This window comes from Rhipicephalus microplus, chromosome 4 (assembly GCF_043290135.1).
Source record: "Rhipicephalus microplus isolate Deutch F79 chromosome 4, USDA_Rmic, whole genome shotgun sequence".
In the NCBI taxonomy this organism is placed as follows: Eukaryota; Metazoa; Arthropoda; class Arachnida; order Ixodida; family Ixodidae; genus Rhipicephalus; species Rhipicephalus microplus.
In genome coordinates, this window is record NC_134703.1 from 14,021,396 (window position 1) to 14,032,938 (window position 11,543).

At 43.3% G+C, this 11,543-nt stretch overlaps 1 protein-coding gene across 1 annotated transcript in view; it reads left to right on the forward strand.

Annotated features, from left to right (window-relative positions):
• Window positions 1-1,765: 1,765 nt before the first annotated feature.
• The window catches only part of LOC142813855 (uncharacterized), a 24,714-nt gene continuing 14,936 nt past the window's right edge, over window positions 1,766-11,543 (forward strand). Inside the window, exons 1-2 of the mRNA XM_075891816.1 lie at window positions 1,766-2,086; window positions 8,884-8,968. Of these exons, the coding sequence (XP_075747931.1) occupies window positions 1,985-2,086; window positions 8,884-8,968 (187 nt within the window). The 5' untranslated portion in view covers window positions 1,766-1,984. The remainder of the gene's footprint in view (window positions 2,087-8,883; window positions 8,969-11,543) is intronic.

Below are 11,543 nucleotides of genomic sequence, written 5' to 3' on the forward strand. Positions count from 1 at the left end.
CCGGAATGCATCCCCGTTTCAGTGTGGGGTTTAACGTCCCAAAACCAGCATGATTATGAGAGACGCCGTAATAGAGGGCTCAGAAATTTCGACCACCTGGGGTTCCTTACCGTGCACCCAAATCTGAGCACACGGGCCTACAACATTTCCGCCTCCATCGAAGATGCAGCCGCCGCAGCCGGGATTCGATCCCGTGACCTGCGGGTCAGCAGGCGAGTACCTTAGCTGCTAGACCACCGCTGAAGGACGCTAAAGCATATAGAAACAAGCAAACGCTCGCTCTGCTTGACAGCTGGTTGGTTCTAGACCTCTGCAATTTCTTTAATAAACATCTCTCTGGCTCCCCGCTGAAATCGTGCTATATATCGGGACACTGTGATACTCATCAGTACTTTTTGTATGACTTATAGAGCTGGCATTACCACGTATATAGTGTCAGAAAGAAAAGCGGTTTATACTAGTGTTTATGGGTAAAGTTTTAATTGCATTTTCGCTTCAAATGAGGGGGCTAATATAAAAACTCCCATGAGGCGTACACAACATTAGCCAACATTAGTGTGGATAGCAACGAAGCAGCCGTGCTTGCCGTTATAAAGACGCTTCAGGTAAGCAGCATGTGCGTCAAAGCTCACGGACAAGATCGGTGATGTAATGAAAACGCACGCACTGATTATCATTGTTGATGGTTTCTGCACATTTATTTCGACAGTTGCTTGAAGCCGGCCGTAAAAATTTGGTGGGTACAAAAAGATATCATCACCATAAACGAGTATTTGTCACAGAATCTGGGCAAACAGGACTATTTGCCGCTGGTGCACTAAAACGAAGAATGAAATAGACGGTCAGCGAACGCCTATGAAAATATCTACGCTGATGTAATCAGCAATTGAGAAAAGATTTAATAAAAATTTGGGAATTAACCAAGGAATGAACACCATAGACGAATGTTAGAGCTTCACTAAATCATCTGTACGGAGTGTTTGGGCGGTACATGCAGGCAGATAATAAACAGGGATGTCAATAGGAATGCGTTGTCTGGCATTGCACTCAAACCTCTCTGTGCTTAGAAACAACCTAGCCTTCTATGGCTAAACGTCGGCAACAACTTGGACGAAAACTATACTTGACTTTGTAAATCATCCAGCTTGGCTGTTTCATGTCTTGGGTGATTTCGTGCTAGAGTCGCCTTTTTTTCTCTCCCGAAGTTTAACATGGCGGTGCACAGGAGACAACCGCCATGAAAAAGAACAGCTGTCAGTGGCAGTGGCTAGGAGGGTGACACTGTTGCAACAAAGCATAAGTTCATAAATTTGTCGTAAAGTCAGCAACCTCCCTTAAAAAAAAACGCAGACACGTAGCGTGACCCAGGCGTCGACATTTAAATTGGCATCATTGTATAGCTGGACAATGTGGAGCCATGCATAATCAAGTGTAAGACATGAACCATATAGTAATAAGTCTGCAGTAAAGGCTAGTTGGTGAAGTGCAGTGCATCGAAGCATTAACGTGAACCAAATACGTTCACGGTCAAGTGCTCGCCGTTATCATAAAAAAAACACATTATCAGGAATTATGTTGACACACGAGACGAGGTTTTCATGCGTTTGACCGTAATTGAAGTAGCGCCCATGACACACAAAACAGCGAATCAGCTACGTTTCTCAGAACTTATCACGTGACCACAGGGTAAGAGTGTTCCAGCAAAACTTATATAAAAAATCCGTCATGTGTAAAAAATAAAAAAAAGGATGAAAACGAACGAAAAACGAGAGAGTGCCCAAAGCGGGACGTATTTGTTCAACGCTCGCTGGGTAGAGTATCCGTGCGAAATCGAGCCACCGCAGATGGTGTTTGCAGCTGCGACAAGTGCAAATAGAGAGTCCAGGGGCGAGGCTCCTGTTGTGTAGCTGTCGAGACAAGTGGACTGGTGACGCGAATCGGTTGGCGACCTTTGTATTTAAAGGCGACACCCGACAAGCTAACAATGCGACCGCAGCCGAAGAAGAAACACCGGGACGAGCGGGAAGGCTTCAGGCGAGTCGATAGACACATCGACGCCAGCGAGGGCGCCACTCATCCTTCAGAGGTGAGCGTAACGCCATAGGAGGAACCAGGACACACGCGCCGAACACACCGGCGTGGTAGGCGTGTCCTGCGCAACATAAACGCCGCGCCCTTTCGCTTATGAGGCTTAAGCGCTCTAGCTCGTATGTGAGCGCCTGTCTATGTACATTGTGTGCTTTAACGGTGCTTCGAATGATGGGCTAAAGTGGCTCGCGTGGAGCTGACGGGCTACTTTTCGCAACAGACAATGAGAGACACGCGTTCACCCAGCAGCGATTTGGACAGCGAAGTAACGTGGTATCGCAAATACCGTAAAACAGAATGTCAAAAAAAAAAACTAACTAAACGTCTAAAATATGTCGAGGAAATTGCACGTTCAGTGACAAAGCTATAGTGGAGAGATAGGTGGGCTCGAAGAACACGTACTTCCATGCCAGCACCCCTCGTGTGGCGTAACCTCTCTGCGTTATGCGCTGCATACGCTGTTGACACGAAAAGCAGCTGTTGGCGACGTTACTGCGTATGACGATGCGCCTGAGCCACATGCAATCTGACATCCGTTTACTTTTTTAGCTGAAAGCAGGGCGTTAACAGTGTTCCGCAGAAATGTGTGCTATATATAGCAGGTGCCAGAGAGCCGAGGACAAAACAGTTCATCACAATACCCGTTTTTCTTGGCGTCACCGAGGCTAACGTTTTAGTCAAGCCAATCAGTGCAGCATGCGTTGCAGAACCTAAGCGCAGAACTTAATCGTGTGTCGTTTGTTAAACTGCCCTTCAATGATCCAGGCGGGGCCCGATACTGAGCTGTGATAGAGTGCTCTAACAAACCCGACGTGCGCGTGGTGGGAGACGTCCATTTAGCGTAGCTTTAGTCGACAATTTGTTTGTGATCCCAGCCTTTCTCTACGAAGCAATGCATATCTGCCTTATCATCCTGCGTTTGAATAAAGACCGAACGAGCACATCAAGTGGTCGCTTAAGGTAAGACAAGTTGCGCAACACAGAGACGCTAATTTGTCTGTGGTATTCGCGACGATGCGTTTGACGGTCACTTCCAATTGCGTAGGCTTGAAACAAAATAACGTAAATGTAGCAGCGTGACGACAGCTAACCCTGTACAATAACGAAGATTGTTTGTGAAGTAACAAGATCCTCTATCAATATGTTCGACTAAACACTGTATTTGGTATACTAAATGGCCCTTCGCGGTACCGATATTCGTTACTTTCAATGTTGCACCTACTAAGAACACTCGACTTTTCTTTAGCATGCGGGCTTTGGTGTCCATGGGGGGGGGGGGGGGTAAACAACAAAAGGGAAGGCAGGGAGGTTAACCAGGCACATGCCCGGTTTGCTACCCTACGCTGGGGGAATAGGAAGGGGGCATAAAGATGAGAGAGAGAGAGGAAAGAGAAGAGAAAGAGAGAGAAAAAAAAGAAAAAAAAGAAAAAAAAAGGAGGATTGTCAGTCAATCGGCTGGCGCGTATGCAGCGGTGGCACTACAGAAAAGTTAAAGTTGGTCACATAGGCCTGTAGTCCTCAAAAAGCACAAGACAGCTTTGACTGCTTTTTTAGCCGACGAAAGGCGATGACGGTGTTCCAGTAGCATCTGCACAGAGAGTGGCCGATCGTCCAATTGTCGCAATGCGTCCGAAAGCTTCTGTCTTTCAGAGGCAAATCGAGGGCAATGGCATATCAGATGGTCGATGTCTTCTTTGGTGCAGCAGACGTCGCATTCCGCATTGTCGGTCAATCCGATGAGGTTTCTATATGCTTTTGTGAAGGCAACCCCTAACCTTAGGCGACAAAGAAGTGAAGCTTCACGTCGACAAAGTCCGGATGGAGGTCGAAGTTCCAGTCGAGGGTTTATTTGGTATAGTCTCGTATGTCTTATGCTCGGGGTGTTCCACTCTTGCAGACTCAGACTACGTGCCAGGTGACGAAGTTGCATTGCAGCGTCAGTCCATGCATGCACTAACTAACTACTAAGAGGGTCGTCGTGCAGATATATAAAAACACAACGGTAGATTATCTTGAACGCTACATCATTATTTTCATTGTAATTGGCACTGGCATATGAAGAACGACTACTGAAGCTTCTTTTTTAATGCCTTTATTTCCCGTGGTGCGTGCTCAGTGGACAATTTCCTAACTGAATTATGAACTCTTTCGGCTGTTAAAATGTTTCTTTTTTAATGTTGCAATATAGTAAAGAAACATCAAAACTCAACGCTTCAAAATCTGTGATACTACAGTACGCGACAAAGTAATTACTGAATGCACACAATTTTCAAATTTATTACTTCAGGTCATCCAAACCAGCATCAAAATAGGCGGTTCAGCATATCAATGTATTAACGAACAGGTGAATTTTTTTTGCTCATTGTCTTATGGAGAAAAAGCACCCTTTCAAGAGTGCCCGCGTTTTCCCAACACTCATTGTTTCCACAAGAATTTTCAAATGTTCTTCGTGCAAGCCAGCACATTTTTCACAGGCTGGCGTATAGAAATGACAATTCCTAAATGTATCTGATAAATGTTCACTCATTTTCGTTGAGCCAGTCAATTGATGAAGAGTTCCGATATATCGTCATTTGTTGGGCTAGCTAGTTAGTTCAAAATCTTGCTTAGTGAAGCACTGATATGGTTAGGAAAAGAAAACATGACAAAGACGACGCCCACTCTCCTGTCATGTGTTCTTTTTTTAACCATATATGCGCTTCCCTTGGGAAGATGGTGAAAACATACTGCGTCTTTGTACGTCAACCATCTACTAATAATATACTTTCTATATAAGGCAAAAATTTTTGGTATAAGAAATTTAAAAACTTAACGAAGGCTTTCTTGCTCTCTATTGACAAGATGCTACAAAAAAACTGCTCGGCATTCACAGCTCAAATATTTCGCTAAAGTGCATCAAATTGTATTCCCTCTCTAAAAGAAAATTCAACAAAATTTTCAATCATTCTGGTTGTTTTGTGTCTTTTAGCACGGCGCCCGTCACTGTACCCGCCGGAAGCATTCATGTGGTACAGATACTCGATAAATTGATGAACGCTGCGTAAAAACGCTTCATTTCGTGCACTAAAGACTATGTCCCCAATCGAGCATGATAGCCAGAAATCACTGCTTACACACGCCACTAACTTTACTTATTTTAAGAGCCACAAAGACAGGATGGTAACTACAGTTACAAGAGGGTAATGTCGCACGTTTAAGAACCCCAGGTGGTCGAAATTTTTGGAGCCCCGCACTATGGCGTCCCTGACAATTATATGGTGGTTTTGGGACGTTAAACCCCACATATCAATAAATGAAGAAGGTAATGTAAAAAATAAGTAAGTTTATTATTAGTTATTATTATCCACTATTTTTACTTATTTTAGGAACCAAAAACACTGGATGATTGCTACAGTTACATGAAGGTAATGTCGACAAATAAGTAAGTGTACTGATACTCATTATTTTGAAAGCATGAGGAGAAACACAGTATCACTACACAGACTGAAAGCAATAACTTTATTGGCATGAAGTGCCTTGTAGTTAACAGGCGTGCATCCTATCAATTTTTGCCCCGCGGTGGTGGTCTAGTGGCTAAGGTACTCGGCTGCTGACCCGCAGGGCGCGTGTTCGAATCCCGGCTGTGGCGGCTGCTTTTTCGAGGGAGGCGGAAATGTCGTAGGCCCGTGTGCTCAGATTTGGGTGCACGTTAAAGAACCCCAGGTGGTCTAAATTTCCGGAGCCCTCCACTACGGCGTCTCTCATAATCATATCGTGGTTTTGAAACGTTAAACCCCAGATATCAATCCAATCAATCAATCCTATCATTCTTTGCATCTGGCCTTGTTCCCCCTCAGTTCGTTTGCCTGAGCTAATAAGTGAGAAGCAGCTTCATTAAAAGAGTGTGCACGCATGATTGTAGGGTAATTGCTCGAGTTACAGCGTTACTCGGTACAATTTCGTAATTTCATTCTATAAAACAGCAGTTTAATAAGAGTTAGCCCAATTTTATTTTAGGTTAATCATATTCATTACAAGTTTCACTTGCACGAGCTGGGCTTAATCAGAATGACTCTGAGTGGAATGCTTTCGTGTGTGTGCATGTGTGTGACTGCGATTTTTTTTCTCAGCACTACTTACTTTCACTGCGCCCTTTCTCTTGCTCAAGCCTCATTTTCCAATTCCAGGGCAGAACAGGATACCAGATGCTACGTGCTGGTTAGCCTTCCTTGTTTATCTCTATGTAACTGCAATGCGTAACTCGACTGAGTTATAGGAATGTTCATCTTAAAAAAAAAATGCGATCTCCCGCTAAAGGGAACCACGTGTGGATTCGAAGCAGCGGGTAGACGGCGAACGACACGTACAAAAGCTCGTCTACGTCACTTTAAGCAGATGCGCCAACATTCAGAATCTCTACCTGAATAACGCTGCCAGTCACCATCACTTGATGCCGGTCACTGCTGCCACTTACCTTGTTTTAGCACTGTTAAACATCTGTTGCCTCAACGCACACGCAAGAGATATCGAGCGTGACCCCATGCTGACCAAAGAAGACATGCGCTGTCTGACGCAAACGTGGAACACCGCCAGACCGATGAACAACTGCTACGAAGTGATCGTGTGTACTATAAGGAAGCGTTTCGTTGCCTTCACCGCCCACTCTGGAGAAAGAGATGGGGAGGGGGAGGCGTGAGAGAGGAGATAAGCATGCACAGTGGGGGTGTGGACGCCACGGGAAGGGAAGCCCTGCCATAAGCTGCTTTTCATCTAAAGCTTGGAACCGGTACTACATTTAGCTCCGTCTTATGTCGGGCATATCTAAAGCCAAGAAGACGCTGCTATGTTTCCTGTGTCTTGTAGTGGCCTTCACGAATGTCTCCTCATGGGGGATTAGAATGGCCAGCAACCCTTCATGTACTAACAGTATCTTGAGAGAGAGCGAAAAAACTTTATTATATTTATATACAGGGAGTATGTGGGAGGTGGGCCGGTGTGAGCCACCCCTCACAAACACTAAGTGGGCTGTGAGGAAGCAATCACCAGCCTTCTCTGTTATTGTCCTCGTTTCAGCGTGCCCAGAAAACAATTTTCGAGAGTATTAGACGGACTTGTATATCGCCCATTGTCGGAGGAAAGGACTTTGGGACAAAATTCTCAGCAGAACAGGATTTGAGAGCGTTGTTGCGTTCCTTGCAGACAACTGGTCTTTAAAATGAAGTAATAATAACGTAGATTATGGCGCGAAAATAAAAAAAAAACACGAGAGAAGACAAGCGCAAACTACCAACTTCTCTTGCGTTTTTTTTTGCGCCATAAGCTACGTTAGGAATGAACCAACTCGCCCAAGAAGTTGCTCTGCTGAAATAATATTGGCCCACAATTTTATTCAACTGGGTTGTTTCCTCTTTCTTCTTTTTATCTTTGATTTACTATTTCTCTTTTTTGTAACATCTCTCCTCTACAATTTTTATTACATTTACCCCTTATCTACCAGAGGCTTGACAGCTGGTCTTGGAACTGGGTAACCTCCCTGCTGTACTTCTGTCGTCCTCTTCCTCCTCTATTCTGAAGGAGGCGCGACTTCCCATACGAGGCTTAGCGTATATACAGTATTTGAAAGCACGGGTATATGCGGATAGTCTGCCCTTGCTAAAGGTAATAAGAGACGTGTGCTCTTTCTTTTTTTATTTTTTTATGATGCTTGGGACTCGCTCGCTATACCGAGCTGGTGCGCATTAAAACAGAGAATGTAAATCAGGTATGTCGACACTGTTTCTGAACTGAGACATTGAACCAGGAAAATGGTTTTTCTTTTGTTCCAACTAAGCCCTTGTAGCTTTACAAGAACAGAACTCTTGGGTCAGAGGGTCGTGCTTTCGGGCGAAAATGCCGTGGGGCACGCAAACAGCCAGAGAAGATTGTGCCACTCTAGCCCTGCGTCAGCACCCAACTATTCCGGAAAAGTTGTAGGCTAACTCGCCTTAATTACTCGCATGCGAAGAAAAAAAAATGAAGATGAAGCATGTGGCGTTTGCAATGCTCCTTTTAACTCTCGCTTTATTGAATTCTCTTGCTGTGTCAGCTGATGTTAAGGTTGCTTTCAAGAGACTATAATATGGAATAAAATGAACACATATTTTCACAGGCACCCGCTACAGACACTGGGGCAGTAGTGTCTGTAACGGGAGCTTGCGAAACCAGGCAGTAATAATAATAAACGCTTTGCCTGATTAAATACATCGTTTGAGGGAAAGAAAAGGTAGGAAACTCGTTAAGACAGCAAACTTAAATGCTCATGGCTGACTAGAACAACCGGTGCAATGGACCCCATGAGAATTAACCTGTGGTGATTTCATCACAATTATTTCATGTGTGGCTCAGTTGAGGCCGGGATTTCGTATGCAGTCATCGTCGTATGCTACCGCAACGCAGGAAAAACCCCATGTAGCAACGAAATTTGAGCACGCACTCATGCCAAAGAGAAGTCTTCCTCTTGCAATGCGTTTATGATGATATTAAAGAAGGCAGAGCCATATATGTGTAATAAAATTTCAAGCACGCGCTCTCACCGAAAAGCTTTCTTCCATTTGTTCTTTAAGGGCCTCGGTGTTCATAGAAATAAATTAAAATAAAAAGAAAAACGCAGGGAAGACTGCAAAAGAGAAAAAAAAAGCAATGAGGAAATAAAGAGAAGGTTGCCTGGCTCCGCACTTCGTTCGTTTTTGGTGCCATTAGTTCAAGTTACTTTAATTTCGTTTTTAAATACTTGCTGCAGTTGAAACAGTGTTACAGTAACGTTCTTTGAATGTGCAGATGGCGCTGCTACTGCGGGCGGCCTGCACAGGCCTCTCCCTTTTCCTTTGCTCCGCTGTTCCTTTGATGCTGTCACCTTCGAAGTGTAAGTGGCCCCAAAAATTTTAAGCACCTTGATTGAGCATTCATGTGACAGGATTGAACTGCGTCTTGTGAATGATAGGCCATTAGCATGCAATTGCTCACGCACCGATAAATGTTAAAAAAGGAAAGCCGGTGTGGTTATACTACGCTTTATCTTTATGCTAGTCGGGCGCAGCATTCTGCTGGAAGGAAAGCGGCCTTGTAATGGCTACAAGGACATTAAAAGAAAGTTTCAATATATTTCTGGCTATGATAGACCCGCTGGCATTGGCAGATGTGAAACTGTTGCACGAAATGACGCATAGATAAAGAAGCGCTGCCTGTTGGCCACGCTCCGGCGGTGTTTAAGTAGGTCGCTACAGTGGCTATAGCGTATATTGTAATCTTTGAGCTGCCACCAATACACTTGTGCACTTAACTTTAGGTGCACAGAAAGTACCACAGGTGTTCAAAGTTGATTCGCAGTGCCCCAAGCGTTCATACATTACAATAATACCCTGATTTCTGCCCTAAATTTTCAAAATTGAGTTATTATTTCCCAATTATAGTTGCAATTGTTCTTTTTGTATCTGGTCACGCAGAGTGATGTACGCTTATATATCCTACGCAATAAAGTAAAAGAGCGTAGGTGTAATATAGTAGAATATTGGTTGACTAAAACTCTCAACTCAAGCATTTTAGGAGAACCTCTACGTAGGAGAACGTTTACGATGCATAAATGTGAAGTCTTCCGTGAATAGATCAGTCTCGTCAGGTATGATAATCGCGAATAGCGCACATCGGGTCACCATTGTGGACAAAAAGGTTCGTCGAAACAAGCTTCAGATTTCATGAGCCCCTTCGAATGCAGTTGTGCTTTGGGTATATGGTGCGAATGAATGACCTAATTATTATATTAATACTCGAAAACACTTGAATGATGTAAGCTCACAGAATAAAAACATGAAACAATCATGTAAAAGGGCATATAAGGAAAATTGTACTTCATACACGAAAGCACAAAAACGAACACGGGAGAAGAATCAGACCGGACAAACGCCCACATTGAAGTAAGGTTTTATTTCAGATCCTGAACCTATAGAGACACTTATTCGAAGCTGCAAAAAAGAAACAAGGTAAACGAACATGCGTCGTCTATGCCAAGCAATCAAGCGGTTTCTCTATTTTTTTAGATAACGAGAAATAAGTCACGACACATTCGTTTGCCAGCCTCGCTATCTCCCACGCATCTCTCTTTTTTTATAGCTGTCTTGTCACAATAGCGATATAGAGCTGCAGTGTGATTAAAGTGGACGGGAGGCACTGTGGATTTGCGTCACATTTCTTGAAATGCACAACAAGTGTGCCATATTCACTTATTCATTTATTCATTTATTTATTATATATTTGTTTGTTTATTAATTTATGTACCTGTTTCTTTATTTTTTATTACTTTCAAGGCCAAAAGGCAAAGAGGAGTGGGTAACTACATAAAAATACAAATAAAACAGCGCAATAACTAAAAATAGAACACTATAACAAGAAGATTCAGTTAACACCAATATTTCTCCAGTATATACAAAATAGTAGTTATTTGAAGAAAAGAAATAAAATTAAACAGTAGCAATAAGCACAGATAACAGATTTTCCTGGTTATGCAATGTTAGCTAATGTTTCGTGAAAACATTTGCAACCAGTGATGATTGCGACACTTGAGAGAAGGTGGTTCCAATCTTGAGATGTGCGAAGAATGAACGACATAAAAAAATACTTAGTGTGACATGATGCGATTCCTTCCGGGTGATTTCACGAGAGATCGACACGGGTCCAAAAGTTGATATTTTAGATTTCATTGAGTATTTTATATTTCGTGCACCTCTCACCAGGTAGCCCAAAAGTCAACTTCGTTTTATGATTGATTGATTGATTGATTGATTGATTGATTTGTGGGGTTTAACGTCCCAAAACCACCATATGATTATGAGAGACGCCGTAGTGGAGGACTCCGGAAATTTTGACCACCTGGGGTTTTTTAGCGTGCAGCCAAATCTGAGCACACGGGCCTACGACATTTCCGCCTCCATCGGAAATGCAGCCGCCGCAGCCGGGATTTGAACCCGCGACTTGCGGGTCAGCAGCCGAGTACCTTAGCCACTAGAACACCGTGGCTGGGCCGTTTTATGATTAACGGCATAACTTACGAGAAAAAAAAATATCAAACTTCACCAACACGGAGGCACCGATTTCGTCACCTGTCAATTTCAAAAATTGCAGGTGCTATAAAAAGACAAATATTTTTGTTTCAAGGTCCGCCTCGGTAGCGCAGTAGGCAGCGCGTCAGTCTCATAATCTCTCTCTTTGTTTCAAGGAAAATATTTTTTACCTGAAATGCATGTCTAAAGAAAAATGAATTCATACGGTTTCAAGTTTGTAGACTTTAAAAAATGCTTTTTAAAATGTCTAATTTTGCAGCAGTTTAAAATAAGTTACGTATTCCCTATTTTTTGTCTCCGAAAGTAATGCAAGCAGCGTTTTCGAACTTGACACGCTTTAAGGATATAGTATGTTCATTAGGTACATGAATTATTGCTGCCGTA